This window comes from Nerophis ophidion, linkage group LG02 (assembly GCF_033978795.1).
Source record: "Nerophis ophidion isolate RoL-2023_Sa linkage group LG02, RoL_Noph_v1.0, whole genome shotgun sequence".
Classification (NCBI taxonomy): Eukaryota; Metazoa; Chordata; class Actinopteri; order Syngnathiformes; family Syngnathidae; genus Nerophis; species Nerophis ophidion.
In genome coordinates, this window is record NC_084612.1 from 23,608,967 (window position 1) to 23,633,235 (window position 24,269).

At 39.9% G+C, this 24,269-nt stretch overlaps 1 protein-coding gene across 1 annotated transcript in view; it reads right to left on the bottom strand.

Moving 5' to 3' along the window:
• The window catches only part of galnt2 (UDP-N-acetyl-alpha-D-galactosamine:polypeptide N-acetylgalactosaminyltransferase 2), a 145,190-nt gene that overhangs the window by 14,465 nt on the left and 106,456 nt on the right, over positions 1 to 24,269 (bottom strand). Inside the window, exons 8-11 of the mRNA XM_061879723.1 lie at positions 21,945 to 22,032; positions 20,870 to 20,957; positions 16,968 to 17,071; positions 15,196 to 15,322 (exon numbers count right to left, since the gene is read on the bottom strand). Coding sequence (XP_061735707.1) covers positions 15,196 to 15,322; positions 16,968 to 17,071; positions 20,870 to 20,957; positions 21,945 to 22,032 — 407 coding nt within the window. The remainder of the gene's footprint in view (positions 1 to 15,195; positions 15,323 to 16,967; positions 17,072 to 20,869; positions 20,958 to 21,944; positions 22,033 to 24,269) is intronic.

Here is a 24,269-nt window from a genome sequence, read left to right on the forward strand (position 1 = left end):
GGAGCCAAAATTGTTCAAACTCTCTATAAATAACATTTGTAATGTTACAAAGGATTTAAAGTTAGTACTATCTACAAACGACCACATTGTCTCTACGAGAGAGCACAGACAAAAATAGATGATATTTGAATCTCAGTAGTACTAAAATAATGCTATTCATTAACAATTGGAAAGAAAGTCAAAATACAAATACAAATAGACGAGACATTGACATAGTTTCCAAGTGTAAAAATAGATGATCAAAAATAACTGGAAATATAAAATGAAAAATATACAACATAAGGTGACAAGAAATACATCTATAATTAATGAAGAAAAAATATGTTCTAGACAAAAAAAAAATCACTGCATAATCTCTGCTGTTCGCTAGTGTTACCATATCTGAGTTTTTGTGTAGAAATATAGAGAAATAACTACAAAAGTACACCTGATTAACTACATAATTGAAAAAACATAATGTTGGTTATAGATAACATTCAAACTCTTTATTTATTGAAACAAAAATAAAGAAATTCAATAAATTTAATAAAACAGCTAAAATGATGCATAAAGCAAACTATAACCTGCCACCCAAGAATGTACAATATTTTTTTTTATACCAACTATGTACTTAATGTCCCAGCCTTTAGAGGGCAGAGTTCCCCTGTTTGGGCAGTCGCATGGGATTTTATGTTTATTTCTCTAGTTACTGCTGTCTGTAAAGGTTGCCAGGCAAAGCAAAGGACACTACCCAGTGCTTTTTTACCATATTTACATGACTTTATAATGATGTCACAGAAAGCTGTAAAACCCTAAAGTCAGCTGGATTCACACTTATTTGCAGTTTGGCGGATAATATGGCTGCATAACTGTGGTCTCTTTTGATTGCCATAAGAACATATTGCTGCTGAATTACATTAAGTTGCATTACTTAGACCAGAGTGTTGCAATAAATTTTCATGACACATAAATATTGTTGACATGGGGTTTTAAAGAGCAACAAATAAAATTAAAATCTAGTGGAAATAATCAGTCAGTCTTCTCAAACAATCACTGAATTAGGTACATAACTTCCAATACCAATATTAGCAATGTGGTTCACCATCAATGCAACAATTATACACATATTGTTATCAATCAAAAGTGAGGTGTTTTATTGGTTTATTGTGCAGGTGTACCCTCGAACAGAACAAGCTAAAATCCTGTCATCATCTGGTATTTCCAGTCGCCATGACCAGTTTCAAGTTTAAACAGCAAGGGTTTATTTCAGGCGACATTCACGCATGATATGTTGCTTAAAAGATGACGTGTGAACACACTCTCCATAGCCTACGTGCACCCCCAGCATAGCAGACCACGTACTGCAAGCTGCGTATTTTTGCATATGATCTAGCACCGTTGCAACATGCCAGCATGACCTGACTACATGGGAGCTATGCCCGGATGTTTCGCCAGTGAAGGGGAAGACATCGTATTAAGGCTCAAACGGATGCAGCTCTAGTGCACGTTGAGTTTTCATTCAATAGACATATCACTCAGATGTATTCAATAACCATCCCCGACGGCTGCATTATATTTTTTTTGTTATCATGTTGTGCAGCTGTAAGAATTATCTAGTGATGCTCACCAGCTTCTGGAAACAACAACAATAGGGATAGTGACACAATTGAGATTTAAAAAAAGCTTAAAACCGGCATGTCTATGTGGCTGTGCAAATTTGAATTTGTATAAAATGTCAGGAATAATGTTCCTCCAAAGTGGCACAAAGATTCCAGCATTTTACACAACCTGAATTCAACAGGCAATGAAAGCATTCATTCTCGGCTTGTTTTACTTGCCCTTTACTTATATTTTCTGAAAGACAATTTCAGATTTCCTCTGACGATCCGGGATGCATGCCTTCGTCAGAGCATTTTTTGTTTAGATATTTTACCGATAGCAGTGGTTGACTTACTTTTAAGCTTGTATCACATTCAAAAATGCTTTCCTGACCAACATTGTTGGCCTCAGATCCAATTTTGAGTCTTGAGACGTTACTTTGACAATAGATATCAGAACTAAAAATGTTTTACAGCAAGTAACTAAAGTAAACACAAAAACACCATTTTGTAAAGCTTATTTCATTAAATGTAGACTTTGCTGGTATGTTTGTAAATCAGATGATGTATCAAATGTGTAGTATTGAATGCTACATACAATTTTCTTTTACAAAATAAAGTGGCTTGTAGGGTAAAACTCACCTGTCTCACGATGATCTAAACCCAGCTCACGTTCCTTATTAGCGGGTGAACCATACACATACTTGCCAACCCTCCTGGATATTCCGGGAGACTCCCGAAATTCAGCGCCTCTCCTGAAAACCTCCCGGAAGAAATTTTCTCCCGAAAATCTCCCGAAATTCAGCGTTAGCTGGAGGCCACACCCCCTCCAGCTCCATGCGGACCTGAGTGGGGACAGCCTGTTTTCGCGGCCCCTTTCCCACTATATAAACAGCTTGCCTGCCCAATCACGTTACATCTACGGATTTTAATAAAAAACTGCACACACAAGGAGACGAAGCAGAAGAACAAGAAAGTTACAGCATGGCGATGCCAACTGTACTAGAGTGATCTATGTTGTCTGTTGCCATCTCCTGGTCAATGTTGGCTTTAGCGTTTTGGGGTTGCTTTTTGATTGGCCAACGATTTACGTGGTGTTGCGCACCTGACGGCAAGTGAGGGAATCTGTTCTGATTCCTGAAGCCCACGGTAAAGAGACGTAAATTCATCACCTCGCCTGGTTATTGACTCCAACCCAATATATTACACAGTCGACGGGCAAAATGAAGAAATACGCTTGCAAGTTCCAAAACGAATGGAAACAAGAATTTCAGTTTATCCAGGAGAGTTCGAAGGGGGAGGGGTATGTTGCCTGTAAATTTTGTAGAACAGACTTCTCCATTGAACGGATACACTCAGTCATGAACGGTCAGCGAAGCACAAAGCGTCCGTAGCCCAGCATCGTTCACAACCCAATATTATGGGCCAACTCGCAAAATGGAGACCTGATCGTGTAACTTATGCTGGGACAAATATGGCTATGCTGATAGCTGGAAGCAACATCCCGTTCTCCTTTGCGGATGTCTGCAACAAATCCGTGAAGAATATGTTCCCGGATTCGGAGATCGCTCGCCAGTACGCAAATGGCAGAACAAAGGTTACTCAAATACTTTAGATCACACTTACCTTTCAAAGTGAAAGGTAAGTGTGGGTTGTTTTTTTCAGTAACCAGCAAGCACAGTACAGTTAGTAGAACAACTGTGTTTTTATTACTGTGTATTTGATAGATGCCGTTTGAAATACAACTATTTATTTTATTTATATATATAATAAAATAAATGTATATAGCTAGAATTCACTGAAAGTCAAGTATTTCATACACACACACACATATATATATATATATATATATATATATATATATATATATATATATATATATATATATATATATACACCGTATTTTTCGGACTATAAGTCGCAGTTTTTTTTTTTTAGTTTGGCCGGGGGTGAGACTTGGCCAAACTATAAAAAAAAAAAAAAAAGTTAAAAAAAAAAAAAAAAATTTGGGGTGGTTTGGCCGGGTCTCACCCCCGCTGGACTGTGGAGAAGACTGCGACTTATAGTCCGAAAAATACGGTATATATATATATATATATATATATATATATATATGAAATACTGGAGTTTGTGAATTATCCCCTCTTAACCACGCCCCCCGCCCCAACCACGCCTCCTCCCCACCCCCGACCACGCCCCCTAACCCCCCACCCCCCACCTCCAGATATCGGAGGTCTCAAGGTTGGCAAGTATGACCATACAACACTTGGTGAATTCTGCTTCACAATGATGGGAAGAGCAGACAATGAAGAATCACTCGTAACTAAAAGCAAAAACTACTATTGGCCCTCATTTTAATCTTTTGGGTGTTGCCCTCAAAGCCTTCCTGTATCCACTTACTGCCTGAAACAAAAACAAAAAACACCAAAAAAATATATATTTTTTTAATAATATGAACACGTAAAAGAAAAATATCGATCTAATCACTTAAGTATCGTTTATATACTGATACTACACTAAATAGTAAATGTATCAACATCTGGGTCGATCACGCCTACTTTACATTGAAGCATTATCGGTTAGCTAAATGTATTTGTCCTGCTCGGTATGTGCGTGTGTGTAGCATGTTTAGCCAATCCTTTTGCTCTCGCCCTCTAGTGATAGTGCTACTTGGAAGACACTTTGTTTATTTGCTGTTAAAGCAACAACGATTAGTATTTCAGATATGTTTTTGAGCTGTGGATTCATTTCAAGATAGTGTCAACTTGAGTCGGTTTTCTGGCAAATGTGTAGAATCCAGAAATGCAATTGTGCCTCCCATTCATTTTAATTAAGTCTTTCACGTGAGTACAATCTTTAGCCTGTAAACACTGGGACAAACAACTGCCGTAAAGATTGTCTGGGCTCGGCTGCTCATTAGCCGATTCCATTCAGTTAAAAAAAGTAAATATCCACTCTGATCCAATCCCATGTTGGGGACATCTGTAGTTAAAATTTTATTGGATACATCGCCACCCGTAAGTGTTATCATTTGATATCAATGTTACATCAAGGTGTTTTGTTTTGTTATTTTTACAATATACATGGGCTAACTTCTTTCTACACTTTGAAAAAATAGGAAAATAGGAAAAAAATTAGATGTATGAGGCAAATGTGTGACGTGACTCACTTTTGTAATACTCATTTGTCATTTAAGTGAATACTTGTGTTTTTTATTGTTTTATGGCAGAGGTGTCAAACTAATTTTCATGTTGGGCCACATCACAGATGCGGCTGCCCTTTAAGGGCTACATGTAACTGCAGAACATATGGTAAATGGTAAATGGGTTGTACTTGTATAGCACTTTTCTACCTTCAAGGTACTTCCACATTCACCCATTCACACACTGATGGAGGGAGCTGCCATGCAAGGTGCTAACCAGCACCCATCAGGAGCAAGGGTGAAGTGTCTTGCTCAGGACACAACGGACGTGACGAGGATGGTACTAGGTGGGGATTGAACCAGGGACCCTCGGGTTGCGCACGGCCACTCTCCCAACTACGCAACGCCATCCCTAATCCCTATATCTAATACAATCATCTAAATGTATAGTTGCCTCATCATAATAAACAATTGCACTGTGATTTATTAATATTCTTACTAAAAACCTGCTCTGGCTTTGCAAGTCAAAGTGACAAGCAAATATTAAAGGTAAGTTATTCATCTATCCTAAGTTATTGTAGAATTTATTTCAAAAAGGGTTATAATGACCAAAAAAAAAAAGAGAATTGATTGTCACGTTAGAAAAATTAAACAATTAAGAAGAACTGTAGCTACATGCGGGGCTTTGAGTTTGACACCAGTGTAATATTTTATCGTTTTCTATCAATGCTGGCTAACTTATTTTATGTTAGCTAAAACATGCTAAAATGAATGTGAGCACCTAGTCGGATAAAACATAAAACATTCCCTTCAAATTTTATATAAAAAATAAGGCAGTGTTTTGCATTTTTAATGTGGTTAACTTATTTTTACACCTGCGTGACAATAGCTGCATTTGCTTTGCAGTTTTTCGCAAAATAAAAGCGATATATCAAAAATTTCGATAAAGTACACTTGCGACTTGTAGGTGTTTCCAATAAAGGGTGTTTACTGTTTTGTAACATGAGCTGTAATTCTCATAATATCTCATCCCGGAAAACTCCACTTTATGGAAGATAGAAAGATATTGCAGCCACCACTGTTGCCGTGGATTCAATAGAAGACAAAGGCAGCGGATTATCGCTCATAAGCAACATCCTTACGGCCCGCTAGACACTTGTTCGAACATGTGAGTCTCTATGAGCCTGTGGGTCGGCCTCTATTGCAGGGAGGGTACCCGCGTGACGGCTCGGTGCAGCGGTGCCACCTCGCTCGCCCCCGGCCAACTGATTGGAAGCGAGACCAAGACGACCTGTCTGCCCTGGTTGTCCTGCATTGACTCCCCGCCCGTTCGGTTTTTAAGTGACCTCTAAATGCGGCACAAAGTGTTTCCCTCATGCTTTTGCGAAAAACTTGAATATCGAAACGTTTAAAAAACCATCTCATGGGAGGGCAATATTCGGAAGGTTTTTCGAACCATGGCATTACTAGTTTCTTATTGCAACATTTAGATTTTGCACATTTATAGGGGTAATGGAAAGGCAGCTACTGACAGGGAATGTTAAAATATGAGATGTGTTAGGCGGCTCTACAGCGCTGTCACTTGTTAGCAAAGTTGTTACCTTCTTTTTACACTTTTGTGACAATGGACAGTGCTAAAAAATGTGTGAGATAACTCTGCAACACACCTTTACAATACATCCTTGTCATTTAAGTTAACAATATTATTATTTTTCCACTTTGATCGCATTTTGAGGCACTTAACATGCACAAAAACTCACCGATTTAGACGAGTAAGGCGAAAACTTTTATATTTTTGTGGTCTCAAACTAAATTTGAAAATGGACTCCTTACACCCCCTTGAAAAACTAAAAAAGTAGTCCCTACTACCAGTTTCCAGCAGTCATGATAGACATTTCAAGCAAGATACACATAAAAGTCTCAAGAACCCATATTTAAAAATAAACAGGAAGTTGGCCATATCGGTTTTCTTCGGCTATTTTCAGGCCAAAAATAGGGTCATACTGTAACAAACTCCTCCTGGGGACAATGACCAAATATGCATATGCCATGGTTAAAATGACAGATACTAGATGGATGAGCGATGACAAATTGCTGTGGAATTTTACCTATGCTTTAGGATATAGCATGGCACCAAACATTGATCTGATAGTCCGCCACAAAACTTTCAACATTTGTAACTCAGCTTCACAAATTCAGATTATGATCCTGTTTGGGACAAATGATAATGATGATGACTCCCTGAGTGTCTTATGGGTCAGTAACTGTTCAAACCCATTCGTAGTGGGAGAGGCCTTGTGGCACCCTAAATTTTTGCATAGGTTAGAATGTATTCATACCCATTCGTGGTTGGGCAGAGCATGGCGGAAAAAATTGCTCCTCACCATCAACCATTAAACCTTCCATACTGATATAGGATTGAAAGGGGAACTGCACTTTTATTGGAAATGTGCCTATCGTTCACAATGAGAAACAAGAACACACATATCTTTTTTGAATTTTTATTCAAGAGATGATTAAAAAAAGCCCCTGCAAGATGAGTCTAGTTGGAGTCACTATTGTAGCCTTTGAAACTCTAAAAAACCTTTAAAACCCTCTGTCAACATTTTATATTCACACTGCAAGTATATATATAATGTAGTAACAGACACATTCATAACAATATCTAATATGTACCATATTTACCGTATTTTGGTCATTTTAAGCAATACTGGAACTTATTTCCTCAGCGCATTTAATTCCGTTCCTATAACAACGCACTTTAGACTTCCGGAAACAAACGTCTGTGTGTTATAATCATGGTAGACTTTGTAATGTATGACAAAGATGACTATGTATGGCAAGATGGCGGCGCCCGGACGGGCTGCGACACTGCGGTGCTCTTGCTAAAGATGGAACATTTGGCGGAAATGCCGGACAGTTCTGCATACTTCATGGCTGGCTCACATCGTGGTCACTCCGTGATCACGTACGACCGCCAGACACTTCTGGATATGGACATATTGGGCCGTTTTGGACTGATAGACGCGGGCGTGCTAAACATGCTAACTAGCATGGGGATACATCGGCGGCTACATCCAGCGGCCTGTGAAGCAGGGGAGTCTAGTAGCAGCGGGGGCCGTCTACGGAGCAGACGCCAGCGGTGTGATCGGAAACGCGGATGTCGAGCGGGGCTAAAAACAAAGCAGAAGGCTAATCCCCACAGTACACCACTTCCCTCCACCCTGAAGACGGATTTAGATGGAAAATGCGAGACTACTGGTCTGGGTAAGGAGTCTGTTAAATTAGAACAAGTTTTTTCTGCTTTGAGTGTTTCAGAGTTGGACATGTGTTTTACTGAGGTGGCTAACTATGATGCGTGCAGTTTATCAAAGCAACAAACAAACAATCGGAAAATCCCCGTTACTGAGGAGGCTAACTATGATGCGTGCAGTTTATCAAAGCAACAAACAAACAATCGGAACATCCCCGTTACTGAGGTGGCTAACCATGATGCGTGCAGTTTATCAAAGCAACAATCAAACAATCGGAACATTCCCGTCGTATCAATTCCTAGATATGGTCGTAATTATACTGTATGCACTGGGCATAATAAACACAACATTATTAATATTGCTACTACGGATAATTTGATCAAAAATTCCCTAAAACAGCCCACTACCTATAATGTAGGTTTTTTAAACATAAGATCATTGTCTCCCAAAACGTTGTTAGTTAATGATATTATCAGAGACAACAATCTTAACGTCATCGGTCTCAGCGAAACCTGGCTTAAACCAAACGACTTTTTTGCGCTAAATGAGGCATGTCCTCCTAACTTTACACATGCGCATATTGCCCGTCCGCTTAAAAGGGGTGGGGGGGTCGCACTAATATACAACGAAAACTTTAACCTTAGTCCTAACATAAATAATAAATATAAATCGTTTGAGGTGCTTACTATGAGGTCTGTCACACCGCTGCCTCTACACCTGGCTGTTATCTACCGCCCCCCAGGGCTCTGTTCGGACTTTATCAATGAATTCTCAGAGTTCGTTGCTGATCTAGTGACACACGCCGATAATATAATCATAATGGGGGACTTTAATATCCACATGAATACCCCATCGGACCCACCGTGCGTAGCGCTCCAGAGTATAATTGATAGCTGTGGTCTCACACAAATAATAAATGAACCCACGCATCGCAACGGTAATACGATAGACCTAGTGCTTGTCAAGGGGATCACCGCTTCCAAAGTTACGATACTCCCGTATACTAAAGTATTGTCCGATCATTACCTTATAAAATTCGAGGTTCAGACGCATGTTCGTCAAACTAATAATAATAATAACTGCTATAGCAGCCGCAACATTAATACGGCCACAACGACAACTCTTGCTGACCTACTGCCCTCGGTAATGGCACCATTCCCAAAGTATGTGGGCTCTATTGATAACCTCACTAACAATTTTAACGACGCCCTGCGCGAAACCATTGATAACATAGCACCGCTAAAGTTAAAAAAGGCTCCAAAAAAGCGCACCCCGTGGTTTACAGAAGAAACTAGAGCTCAGAAATTATTATGCAGAAAGCTGGAACGCAAATGGCGCACGACTAAACTTGAGGTGCACCATCAAGCATTTAGTGATGGTTTAATAACTTATAAACGCATGCTTACCTTAGCTAAAGCTAATTATTACTCAAATCTCATCCACCGTAATAAAAACGATCCTAAATTTTTGTTTAGTACGGTAGCATCGCTAACCCAACAAGGGACTCCTTCCAGTAGCTTAACCCACTCAGCTGATGACTTTATGCAATTCTTTAGTAAGAAAATTGAAGTCATTAGAAAGGAGATTAAAGACAATGCGTCCCAGCTACAACGGGGTTCTATTAACACTGACACGATTGTATATACGGCGGATACTGCCCTCCAAAATAGTTTCTCTCGTTTTGAGGAAATAACATTAGAGGAATTGTTACAACGTGTAAATGGAATAAAACAAACAACATGTTTACTTGACCCTCTTCCTGGGAAACTGATCAAGGAGCTCTTTGTATTATTAGGTCCATCAGTGCTAAATATTATAAACTTATCACTTTCCTCGGGCACTGTTCCCCTAGCATTCAAAAAAGCGGTTATTCATCCTCTCCTTAAAAGACCTAACCTCGATCCTGACCTCATGGTAAACTACCGACCGGTGTCTCACCTTCCCTTCATTTCAAAAATCCTCGAAAAAATTGTTGCGGAGCAGTTAAATGAACACTTAGCGTCTAACAATCTATGTGAAACCTTTCAATCCGGTTTCAGGGCAAATCACTCGACGGAGACAGCCCTCGCAAAAATGACTAATGATCTATTGCTAACGATGGATTCTGATGCGTCATCTATGTTGCTGCTCCTCGATCTTAGCGCTGCTTTCGATACCGTCGATCATAATATTTTATTAGAACGTATCAAAACACGAATCGGTATGTCAGACTTAGCCCTGTCTTGGTTTAACTCTTATCTTACTGATAGGATGCAGTGTGTCTCCCATAACAATGTGACCTCGGACTACGTTAAGGTAACGTGTGGAGTTCCCCAGGGTTCGGTCCTTGGCCCTGCACTCTTCAGCATCTACATGCTGCCGCTAGGTGACATCATACGCAAATACGGTGTTAGCTTTCACTGTTATGCTGATGACACCCAACTCTACATGCCCCTAAAGCTGACCAACACGCCGGATTGTAGTCAGCTGGAGGCGTGTCTTAATGAAATTAAACAATGGATGTCCGCTAACTTTTTGCAACTCAACGCCAAAAAAACGGAAATGCAGATTATCGGTCCTGCTAGACACCGAACTCTATTTAATAATACAACTCTAACATTTGACAACCAAACAATTAAACAAGGCGACACGGTAAAGAATCTGGGTATTATCTTCGACCCAACTCTCTCCTTTGAGGCACACATTAAAAGCGTTACTAAAACGGCCTTCTTTCATCTCCGTAATATCGCTAAAATTCGCTCCATTCTGTCCACTAAAGACGCTGAGATCATTATCCATGCGTTTGTTACGTCTCGCCTCGACTACTGTAACGTATTATTTTCGGGTCTCCCCATGTCTAGCATTAAAAGATTACAGTTGGTACAAAATGCGGCTGCTAGACTTTTGACAAGAACAAGAAAGTTTGATCACATTACGCCTGTACTGGCTCACCTGCACTGGCTTCCTGTGCACTTAAGATGTGACTTTAAGGTTTTACTACTTACGTATAAAATACTACACGGTCTAGCTCCATCCTATCTTGCCGATTGTATTGTACCATATGTCCCGGCAAGAAATCTGCGTTCAAAGGACTCCGGCTTATTAGTGATTCCCAAAGCCCAAAAAAAGTCTGCGGGCTATAGAGCGTTTTCCGTTCGGGCTCCAGTACTCTGGAATGCCCTCCCGGTAACAGTTCGAGATGCCACCTCAGTAGAAGCATTTAAGTCTCACCTTAAAACTCATTTGTATACTGTAGCCTTTAAATAGACTCCCTTTTTAGACCAGTTGATCTGCTGTTTCTTTTCTTTTTCTTCTATGTCCCACTCTCCCTTGTGGAGGGGGTCCGGTCCGATCCGGTGACCATGTACTGCTTGCCTGTGTAACGGCTGGGGACATCTCTGCGCTGCTGATCCGCCTCCGCTTGGGATGGTTTCCTGGTGGCTCCGCTGTGAACGGGACTCTCGCTGCTGAGTTGGACCCGCTTTGGACTGGACTCTTGCGACTGTGTTGGATCCATTGTGGATTGAACTTTCACAGTATCATGTTAGACCCGCTCGACATCCATTGCTTTCCTCCTCTCTAAGGTTCTCATAGTCATTATTGTCACCGACGTCCCACTGGGTGTGAGTTTTCCTTGCCCTTATGTGGGCCTACCGAGGATGTCGTGGTGGTTTGTGCAGCCCTTTGAGACACTAGTGATTTAGGGCTATATAAGTAAACATTGATTGATTGATTGATTGATATTTTTGGACAATGAGGATTCACAATCTTCTCTTTTTGAACCTGAATATACGGGGGATGATCTGCTGGTTATAAAAGCGAGCACGAAGAGACGGTAAAACGTTGGAGCAGTGGGAAGCTGAGAGAGTGACGACCGGCGTAACTTGACGCTACAAATATGGAACTTGGATCCAAGCAATGTTGACGTAAATGTAGTGCATAATCAAAATCAAACTAGAAACATTCAGGGCTACTGGACCAAACAGAAAACTATCCAACGTGAAAGTCACTGCCACATTGATTATGATAAATGCAGTACATGACTTTGACACTGTCAAGCTAGCTGTGTACAAACAAAAAATGAAATGTGGGCTAATACGTAATGTATTATGTTTGTTCATGTTTTTCAGTCAGTACAGATTGGTGTCCTATCGCATTGTGTTGTGCATTACAAACTCAAAAGCCTTTCAATTGCTGAAGCAAAAGCTAGCTTACGGATAATGCTGTAGCATGCTGTCGCAAGGCAATGTCTTACTACGCTAGAAAAACAGTTCCTCAGTGTTTGCTCTTACAATATCATTGTTGCCACGGCCTGGTTATTATACAGGTTATGGAACATATATGAAGAATTGTTGGCGTTTTTTTGGATGCATTTTTAAAGTGACTTAGAGGCAGAATCAATTGATCCTATTAGATGCATTGCTCGCCATTTAGAACAAGTTGATAATTACAAATAAGAATGCCAAAAAAAAAATGGTTTTGTCTCTTACAAAAATTGTTAATGATAGGAAAAATTCCCCATAAGGTCAGTAACTGATCATGACTAGACATTGATAGACACCAACATGGCCTTCTTGTTGTGGAAAATTATAACTATCATAACTTCCTTTATTCAGGTGTATTCATTCAGGTGTACTTGAGAGGAGGCTACGCCAGACAGTCGAACCTCGGATTCAGGAGGAACAGTGTGATTTTCGTCCTGGTCTTGAAACTGTGGACCAACTCAATACTCTCGGCAGGGTCCTTGAGGGTCCATGGGAGTTTGCCCAACCAGTCGACATGTGCTTTGTGGACTTGGAGACGGCATTTGACCGTGTCCCTCGGGAAGTCCTGTGGGGAGTGCTCAGAGAGTATGGGGTATCGGACTGGCTGATTGTGGCGGTTCGCTCCCTGTACGATCAGTGTCAGAGCTTGGTCCGCATTGCACAGTAAGTCGGACACGTTTCCAGTGAGGGTTGGACTACGCCAAAGCTGTCCTTTGTCACCGATTCTGTTTATAACTTTTATGGACGGAATTTCTAGGCGCAGTCAAGGCATTGAGAGGTTCTGGTTAGGTGGTCGCAGGATTAGGTCTCTGCTTTTTGCAGATGATGTAGTCCTGATGGCCTCGTCTGTCCAGGATCCTCAGGTCTCACTGGATGGGTTCGCAGCAGAGTGTGAAGCGACCGGGATGAGAATCAGCACCTCCAAGTCCGAGTCCATGGTTCTCGCCCGGAAAAGCGTGGAGTGCCATCTCCGGGTTGGGGAGGAGACCCTGCCCCAAGTGGAGGAGTTCAAGTTCCTAGGAGTCTTGTTCACAAGTGAGGGAAGAGTTGATCGTGAGATCGACAGGCGGATCGGTGTGGCGTCTTCAGTAATGCGGACACTGTATCGATCCGTTGTGGTGAAGAAGGAGCTGAGCCGGAAGGCAAAGCTCTCAATTTACCGGTCGATCTACGTTCCCATCCTCACCTATGGTCATGAGCCTTGGGTTATGACCGAAAAGACAAGATCGTGGGTACAAGCGGCCGAAATGAGTTTCCTCCGTGGGGTGGAGGGGCTCTCCTTTAGAGATTGTGTGAGAAGCTCTGCCATCGGGGAAAAGCTCAAAGTAAAGCCGCTGCTCCTCCACATCGAGAGTAGCCAGATGACGTGGTTCGGGCATCTGGTCAGGATGCCACCCGAACGCCTCCCTCGGGAGGTGTTTAGGGCACGTCCAACTTGTAGGAGGCCACGGGGAAGACCCAGGACACGTTGGGGAGACTATGGCTCCCGGCTGGCCTGGGAACGCCTCGGGATACCTCGGGAAGAGCTGGACGAAATGACTGGGGAGAGGGAAGTCTGGGCTTCCCTGCTTAGGCTGCTGCCCCCGCGACCCGACCTCGGGTAACAGATGAATATGGATGGATGGATGGATAACTTCCTTCCACAAGCTCCAATCTGCCTGAATATTTGATGGTGGGTCGGGGCATCGGGAAGGACGTGACCGCATGAGTCATGCCTTCCCGCCAACTCACAATAACCCCAAATTACACGGCGTTGGAGAGCATGTTCAATGCTGCTTGCAGCTTTAATTGTTTTTATATTTACTACTAAAAGTGGTTAACTTTTTTTTACAGTTGTGTGACAATTGGAAATGTTAAAATGTTACTTAAAACATTGCCTGACCCCAGCATCGCCATAAGCGACTTCATATCACAGTTAAAGCAGTGTTTTGTTGTTTTTATGTTTTACAGAGTTCAACTTCTTTTCACACATGTAGCAACTGACGGCGTTAAATAAAAAATCTGCAACGCGTGTTCACCTTTAAAGTTAATCCTCCAGTGTTACTGTTGTTATGTTGACTAATAGTGGTTGACTTACTACATACAGTGGCTCACTTACATCTTGTTTTATTGTTTTTTAGATTTTAGAGTGGTTTACTTCTCCTTACACTTGTGTGACATTTGACAGATATGTGAGGCAAATGCCACGCCTTTGTTGAGAACATATTTATGTTTACTATTAATCTATTTTTACACTTAAGACAGTTAAGAATGCCATTATGTTACTGAAAACATTTCTTGTATAGGCAATAAACCTTTTATGAAGCCAACAGATTACTTATATTAATTATTTCTTATTCAATCACTGACTTTTAGTCTAGTGTAGCCCACCAATGCAATATCTAAAAAGTGAATCTTACAAATTATTACAATTAACTGTGCAATATTCATGTCTATATCAGGCAGTTAACTGTACAATTCAGGCAGAGGTAATTGTTTTGATTTATATTGCACTGAATAGGATTTCACACTATTTAGTTGTACTCTACACAATAACAAGTCTGTTGGTTTCTGCCTGTAATTGTTGACCTAATAGATTGGCTTAATTCTAAGACTGGTGTAAGAGTGCAAACAGACAGCTGTAAAGCTAAAATAGGTAGGAATATTTTCAATGAGGGCACTAGCTCATGTGACAGGTACTAACTTGCTCAGTTTAAATATGTCTTCAAGTATGCCCCATACTGAGACACGTGCAATTCAACGATTTTTTAAAATGAGATGAGAAAAGCTTAATGAACATCCAATTAACAGTAGGTGCGTGAAAATGTTACTGCTGGATAATAAGTGTGTAATTGGATTTTAGGCTTTAGCAGCTAAACATTAACAACTAATGACATAATTCCACGACACTAGAATTTGACTGCCTAAACACTCTTAATGAAGGTCATTAAAGGGAGACTGTAATTGGTAGCTTGCGGTCTACTGTGTGTGTGTGTTACCTTGCAAAGACCGTGCCACTGCCACCAGGGAAGGTATACGGGTGTTGCTTTCTGAAAACGTGTCCGACTCTGCTGCACGGGATGATTTCCAGACTTCCGCCGCACTGCCACACGCGAAATGAGATCTCTGAAACACAGCACAAGCGGGCCAATAAACCAACATTGTATTATTGAAAGCGGCGGGATATCAGCACGTCATAAATGTTTGCCGTGTGGAAACAGTGTCTGGTTCCCTCTTTGACATTTTCTTTATCTAAATAAGTGATAAAAACAAGTGTGTGAAGTCTCAGTTCATTAAAAATACCATAAAAGAAGAATGAAGGCCAACGTCGGACAGCTGGGTGGGCGTGACAAATTCCGTAATTTATTTTGGATTAGGGAGAAAAATGTTTTATGACAGTCACTATTTGGACAAAAGTATTGAGACACATGCCTTTTAGTCTCCCCTGAAACTTAATTTTAACACTTGTATGCTTATAACTATGGGGGTACAGTTTGGGGGACGACAATTTATGTTCCAAGTACATAAAGGCATGCTAGGATTGGTTAAGTGTGGAAAAAGCTCAGTTAACACCTTTGGGATGAACTAAAACAGAGATAGTGAACTCATAAACATTCTTTTGGATGGGCATAAATTCCTACAGGCACACTGTTAATCATTTATTATAATGACCATGTGTCCACATACTTACAGTATATGTGTCTAGGGATGTGCTGATCGATCATGTGCTGATCGATATCGGACGATTTTCGTTGAAAATATGTGATGACCGATTTATGTCTTTTAATGACAATCACAAACACAGATCCCGACTGGGTGAGACTGTATTTATTTTTGTTTCCTGGCTGACAAGCGGCCAGCAGCTAATAAAGCAACTCCAAACACAGTGTTGAACACCCCCCCAAATGAATAATAATCATCTCTATCACTGCAAATAAACTGCATTTTCTAGCGTCGTCCATTTCATTATCACTGGAAGATGAGGCTAAACATGTTACACACCAAGAGCCACCCAGGAACAAGCAAGCCAATAGCTAGGCAAACCACTAAGGTAGCTTGAAACCACACCAATAAGTGTTTAGGAAAGTTCCAAGTTGTGTAGATGGAAGTGTGTTGCAGCGGAAAGTAAGCAGCGATTAACAGGAAAGTAACAAGTAGATTAATAAGAGTTTAGAGAGAGGATAATATAACAACAACTATTGGTATGTCAGCATTCTCACAGACAGTGCACGAGCTTAAGAGGACGGGTCGATCCATAAAATGGTGGTGTTGATACCAAAGGTAGTATCCGTATATCATCGAAACAAGAGTAATTAGATAGAGATTTTTATTGTCTCAATTTTGTTGTCGTTTTTTTTTCATGTTTACAAACTCAAGTAATAATTCCTTGGACACAGGAGGATTTTGAGGGCAAAAACCAAAGGATTTAAAAGAGTTATACAGAGTATTGTTTGCTTTTGTTTAGTTACTGTGGCATTGATTGATTTATTTTGCTAAAAAAATTGTATGTAATGGAAGGCAACATGGAATTAGTTTAAATATTGTGTTGATATTGTTACACTAGCAATAGCACTCACTGTAAATAAATGGGAAAATGTACAGTTAGTACATGAGCGGTATTGGTATCAGCCGATCTCACTCATGGATGATCAGTATCGGAATAGGCAGCATAAAACCCTGATCAAAACATTGTTACATGTGTCTATATAATGCATTATGAGTTTTTGATTCTACTGACTTAATGACGTAAGTGGCTTGATGTTGAACTCACCCAAATTTTCTCCTCCCCAGACATCCATCATCATGTCATATTTCCCTAAATGCTCAAAGTAATCCTTATCCATGACGAACAGACCTCCAGCTATCATGGGAGTCCTGAAAGGTGAGACAGGAAAAGTCAGGAAAACGCTGGTTTTGGTCTATTACACAGGAGATGAAAGAAAGTTGTGAGCATTAATATTTTGACGGGCCCCAAACATGCAGAATATATTTTATCAATGTTCCAACAGAATGTGTCCCTGGATTTTTCAACGTAAGAAAAATCTAATATATCCCTCACAAGTTTATTCTACTTTTCAACAAAGAGGCTTTTAAAACAGTCGTTTTTTATTTTTCTAACATCTTGAAAAAAAATCCTCCATCATCATGGACATGACACCACCTCTGACTCGCCTCAAGCTAGATGCTATGCACATACACCACAGTAAAAAAAGACAGCTCTGTACAAAAAAAAAGCAAGCTTTGCTACACATCTTAAAATAATTGACTATGCTAAGTTCGCATGCTGATAAATTACAACTAATGTTAGCACTGTAGCTCACCAGCTACACTAGTGTTGCTAATGTTTGTGTCCTCCTGTCCAACACCTTATGCTGTTATATGTATAATAGCATTTATCAGAGCTGCACGATTTCGGTAAAAAAAATGATCATTATTATTTTTTGTTAATACTGAAATCACGATTATTCATTATGTTTTTTAAAACGGTATTTCTCGCCGGTCGGCAATCTACTTGCGGTAGTGGGGTCCGGGTGGCGAGTGAATGTAACGTCATTATGTAATATGTAATAAAATAGTCTAATATAAAGGCTAAATAACGGTTGCTGTACATCTGTATTTAAAGACAAATCTATGCTTTTTGTTGACAACCAGAATTAACATTTCATCTTATTATCATTGCATGATGCCTATAAATAACTTTTTGCTGGTTGTTTTCAAAGCAACATTCCGCAGGTGGCCGCACATCATGAACTGAAAACCCTGTTCCAGGCCGGTGAGAATTGTTGGCACTCGATGGAAAAGTATCTCCAGACTATTTAGCATGATGTCTAACTGTTAGTCCTGCAAGAGCGACTCCAAGCAGACAAGCAAAGCAGCGTGTTGCAGTCGTTATTGCATGCCGAGCTCGACTCCACATAAGTCGGGGCGGTGACACAAGGCGACCGGCTGCAGCCGCACAGAAAAAGTTTACTAATGCCTGAAGGAGTGGTCATGGAGCTCTGTGCACGTACAAACCCTGTTTCCATATGAGTTGGGAAATTGTGTTAGATGTAAATATAAACGGAATACAATGATTTGCAAATCATTTTCAACCCATATTCAGTTGAATATGCTGCAAAGACAAGATATTTGATGTTCAAACTCATAAAAAATTTTTTTTTTGCAAAAAATTATTTACTTTAGAATTTGATGCCAGCACCACGTGACAACGAATTTGGGAAAGGTGGCAATAAATACTGATAAAGTTGAGGAATGCTCATCAAACACTTATCTGGAACATCCCACAGATGTGCAGGCGAATTGGGAACAGGTGGGTGCCATGATTGTGTATAAAAGCAGCTTCCATGAAATTATTAGTAATTCACAAACAAGGATGGGGCGAGGGTCACCACTTTGTAAGCAAATTGTCGAACAGTTTTAGAACAACATTTCTCAACGAGCTATTGCAAGGAATTTAGGGATTTTACCATCCATGGTCCGTAAAATCCTCAAAAGGTTCAGACAATCTGGAGAAATCACTGCACGTAAGCGATGATATTACAGACCTTTGATCCCACAGGCGGTACTGCATCAAAAACAGACATCAGTGTGTAAAGGATATCACCACATGGGCTCAGGAACACTTTATAAAACCACTGTCAGTAACTTTAGTTGGTCGCTACATTTGTAAGTGCAAGTTAAAACTCTACCATGCAAAGCCAAACCCATTTATCAACAGCACCCAGAAACGCCGCCTGCTTCGCTGGGCCTGAGCTCATCTAAGATGGACTGAAGCAAAGTGGAAAAGTGTCCTGTGGTCTGACAAGTCCACATTTCCAATTATATTTGGAAGCTGTGGACGTGGTGTCCTCCGGAACAAAGAGGAAAATAACCATCCGGATTGTTATAGGCGTAAAGTTCAAAAGACAGCATCTGTGATGGTATGGGGGTGTATTAGTGCCCAAGGCATGGGTAACTTACACATCTGTGGAGGCCCCATTAATGCTGAATGGTCCATACAGCTTTTGGAGCAACATATGTTGTCATCCAAGTAACGTTATCATGGACGCCCCTGCTTATTTCAGCAAAACAATGCCAAGCCACGTGTTACAACAGCGTGGTTTTGTAGTAAAAGAGTGCGGGTACTTTCCTGGCCCGCCTGCAGTCCAGATCTGTCTCCCATGGAAAATGTGTGGCGCATTATGAAGCGTAAAATACGACACCGGAGACCCCGGACTGTTGAACGACTGAAGCTCTACATAAAACAAGAATGGGAAAGAATTCCACTTTCAAAGCTTCAACAATTAGTTTCCTCAGTTCCCAAACATTTATTGAGTGTTGTTAAAAGAAAAGGTGATGTAACACAGTGGTGAACATGTCCTTTCCCAACTACTTTGGCACGTGTTGCAGCCATGAAATTCTTGCAAATTATTATTTGCAAAAAAAAAATAAAAAGTTTGTGAGTTTGAACATCAAATATGTTGTCTTTGTAGTGCATTCAACTGAATATGGGTTGAAAAGGATTTGCAAAACATTGTATCCCATTTATACTTACATCTAACACAATTTCCCAACTTATATGAAAACGGGGTTTGTACACAATGGCCTCTGGCCTCAGTCGCTTTACTGCTGCCATGGGCTGTGAAAGTTCCTAATTTGTTATGCAAAATAGCATCCTTTTTATAAATGCTAATATTGCAGAGGATCACCTTCATCTATTGAAACCAGCCAAAAAATATGATAAAATTTGATTAATTGTGCAGTCCTAGCATCTATTTGGACTAGAGATAGAACAATATGAACATTTCATATCATGGTTATCGGAACCAAAATGATCACGGTTATCAATATTATCGGGGTATTGTTGAATGTGTTCAAAAAGTACTACAACTCAGAAGGAAATCTTTCAACCAAGTTTTTTTTTAATACCTAAAATAGACACCAAGTATATTGCATGTTTTGTGTTTTTTCTGCTTGCTTCACTGATTGTGTTTATTCTTAGCATATTATCTATTTTAATGCCTGAGCTTTTATTGTTTCAAATTTGGTTTGTATTATACTATAGCAGTGGTCCCCAACCTTATTGTGGCTGCGGACCGGTCAACGCTTGATAATTTGTTCCGCGGCCTGGCGAGGGTGGGTGGGGGATTGATTTTATTTTATTTTTTTTACTTTTTTCCTTTGTCATGAAAAAGGGAGTTTTTTGTCATGAAAAAGGGAAGTTTTTTTGGGGTTGGTGCACTAATTACCTTGTGTTTTTTATGTTGTTTTAATAAAAATTAAAAAAAAAAAAAAAAAATTTTTTTAAATTAAAAAACAATAAAAATTAATAAAAAATTATTCTGCGGCCCGGTACCAATCGATCCGCGGCCCTGTACCGGTGGTTGGGGACCACTGCACTATAGCACTTCTTTGATCCCCGCACACTGACAAACAGATCATTATTAAAGCGAAAGACACAAAACCAAGATGTGTGACTGTGGGTTTAAAATAACGTGTTAAAGAAAATGCTTGACAAAACGGTGTGTTCCCCATACGGCTACTGAAAACACGTTTAACTGTCTAATTCCAGCATCAAGACTACAGTAGATTTGGACAACACATTTTCAATACCATTGTGGGACCTCTCAGACCCATTTGATATTGCTGAAAAGAAGTACAATGTAGGACCTTTAAAATATGTGTGTGTCTTACTTTATGGGGGCGATAGGGTTGCCTTGTCTTGCTCGTCTCTGGTCCAGTGTCATGTAATCCCATTTAAACACCAAATTCCAGTCGAAACCTAAAAATCCACACAAAGACACAAAGCATTTTCTTTAACACGTTATTTTAAACCCACAGTCACACATCTTGGTTTTAAGTTGGACAATGATTTTAAATTGGAACAGCACTTTAACTCTTTTGTACAGTCCAGATTTTATCATCTAAGACTTATAGCAAAAATGTATTCAGTTTTATCTTTTAATGACTTTGAGTGGGTAATCCATGCTTTTATTAAATCATGTTTGGAGTACTGCAACTCCCTCTATGTTGGTGTGAACCAGGCTTCAATCGCTGGATTACAGCTAGTCCAAATGCTGCTGTTTGCATTTTAACAGGCACTAAAAAACATGAGCACATTACCGCCATTTTAGCACCCCTTCACTGGCTCCCAGTAGATTTTAATATTAGTTTTAAAATTGCATTGTTTGTTTTTAAATCTCTTAAAAGATTAGCGCCACAATATTATTTCAGACCTTTTAAAACTTTACACCCCCACAAAGTCTTTGAGGTCAGCTGACCAGTTTCTTATTCCCAAAGACCTAGCTAAAATCCAGAGGTGATTGTTCTTTTTCTGCTGTGGTCACAAAACTTTGAAAGAATATCCCTCTTGGTATTCGAACAGCTACCTCGCTAATGAGTTTTAAATCACATCTTATAACATATTTTTACTCCTCCGCTTTTAAACCAGCATGAGAGTTGCGTGATTTTTGTCTATTTTATGTATGTATTCTCTTGGTACTTGAATGTTGTTGTTTTTTACAATAGACTCTCCCTAGTTTTATCCCTCTTCTAAATGTGTGTTTTAATTCCTGTGCATCACTTTGTGAAACTTTATTTTTTTTTTAAATGTACTACATAAATGAAGTGGATTGGATTGGATTGTCCAATAAACTGGCAGAATACTAAAATGAGGATCTCTCGATCTAGACAATGCTAAAAATCTGAAAACTACACAACGTTAAATGCATCTCATGCAGCCATGTTGCGACCATGCCGCATACTGTACCTCCTTTCAGATCAGCCGAAGCTCCTACGTACTGGAAGTTGTCCATGTTGATGACATCGATTATAGGAGAAACCACTCTGGTCTTATCCTGGAAAAGAAGGCAATTTTGGTCACCAGATTGATCGTAACCTCCATTACTTAGACAACAAATGACAGCCAATACAGAGCCTAGCTGTTAATAATGAACACTAATTATGTGATTATGATGTAAAACAGTGAAATAAAGCGGTCATTTTCTCACTTTTCCATCCCGCGAGAGGAACCACACATATTTTGGTTGAAGTAACAGTTGCGCAAGTGGGGGGAGCAACAACAAGAGACAAACTGTTCCAGTTGAGTTTCTTCATTCAGGATGCAGACATTCTGATATAAACACACAAGGCTTTACTCACTTGTTTAGAGTGTTTCATTAATGAAATGAGCAAATAAAGCGAAGAAGCGCCACAAGGCAGAACATGTAGGAATGACAGAACAGAGGTCTAAAACAGTTCAATATAAACTTAAAACATAGGAATTCACTTCAAATGAAGATTGTGTGATGTACTTAGTTGATCTATAATAATGTTGTCCAGATGGTGTGGGGCAGTTGGGAGAGTGGCCGTGCCAGCAACCTGAGGCTTCTTGGTTCGATCCCCACCTTCTACCAACCTCGGCAAGTCCGTTGTGTCCTTGGGCGAGACACTTCAACCTTGCTCGTGATGGGTCGTAGTTAGGGCCATGCATGGCAGCAACCGCCATCAGTGTTTGAATGTGTGTGTGAATGGGTAATTGTGGAAATAGTGTCAAAGCGCTCTGAGTACCTTGAAGATAGAAAAGCGCTATACAAGTATAACCCATTTGTCATTTAATAGTGTTGTCCAGATACCGATATTTTGCCACCGGTACTAAAACTATTTTGATACTTTTCGGTACTTTTCCAAATAAAGTGGACCACAAAAAATTGCACTATTGGCTTTATTTTAACAATAAATGTTACGGTACATTAAACATATGTTTCTTATTTCTTATTCAGAGGCAGTATAGCACCGAATATGATTCATTAGTATCGCGGTACTACACTAATACCGGTTTATAACGTACAACCCTAATCTATAATGAAGAGAACTGTTTATTTCATCTAACGAGTTCAAGTTTTGCAGCTTATAAAAAACATGTCCTGCATAAGCAAATCATGAAACACTCCACACATGCACATAAGGATAACAAAAACAACTAGTACTTAACACACTTGAATTTATTTAGAACTTTTCCCTTCTACGGAGCACTGTCAATACTGAAGACACCTGCATGGTCTACAAAAGTGGTTCTCAACCTTTTTTCAGTGATGTACCCCTGTGAACAGTTTTTTAATTCAAGTACCCCCTAATCAGAGCAAGGCATTTTTGGTTGAAAAAAATAGATAAAGAAGTAAAATACAGCACTATGATATTAGTTTCTGATTTATTAAATTGCAAAACAGTGCAAAAATATTGCTCATTTGTAGTGGTCTTTCTTGAACTATTTGGGAAGAAAAAGATATCAAAATAACTAAAAAGTTGTTGAAAAATAAACAAGTGGTTCAATTATAAATAAAGATTTTTACACAGAAGTAATCATCAACTTAAAGGCCTACTGAAATGAGATTTTCTTACAAACCCTGTTTCCATATGAGTTGGGAAATTGTGTTAGATGTAAATATAAACAGAATACAATGATTTGCAAATCATTTTCAACCCATATTTAGTTGAATGCACTACAAAGACAAGATATTTGATGTTCAAACTCACAAACTTTATTTTTTTTTGCAAATGATAATTAACTTAGAATTCCACGGCTGCAACACGTGCCAAAGTAGTTGGGAAAGGGCATGTTCACCACTGTGTTACATCACCTTTTCTTTTAACAACACTCAATAAACATTTGGGAACGGAGGAAACTAATTGTTGAAGCTTTAAAAGTGGAATTCTTTCCCATTCTTGTTTTATGTAGAGCTTCAGTCGTTCAACAGTCCGGGGTCTCCGCTGTCGTTTTTTACGCTTCATAATGCGCCACACATTTTTGATGGGAGACATGTCTGGACTGCAGGCGGGCCAGGAAAGTACCCACACTCTTTTTTTACGAAGCCACGCTGTTGTAACACGTGGCTTGGCATTGTCTTGCTGAAATAAGCAGGGGCGTCCATGATAACGTTGCTTGGATGACAACATATGTTGCTCCAAAACCTGTATGGACCATTCAGCATTAATGGTGCCTTCACAGATGTGTAAGTTACACATGCCTTGGGCACTAATGCACCCCCATACCATCAGAGATGCTGGCTTTTGAAATCTGCGCCTATAACAATCC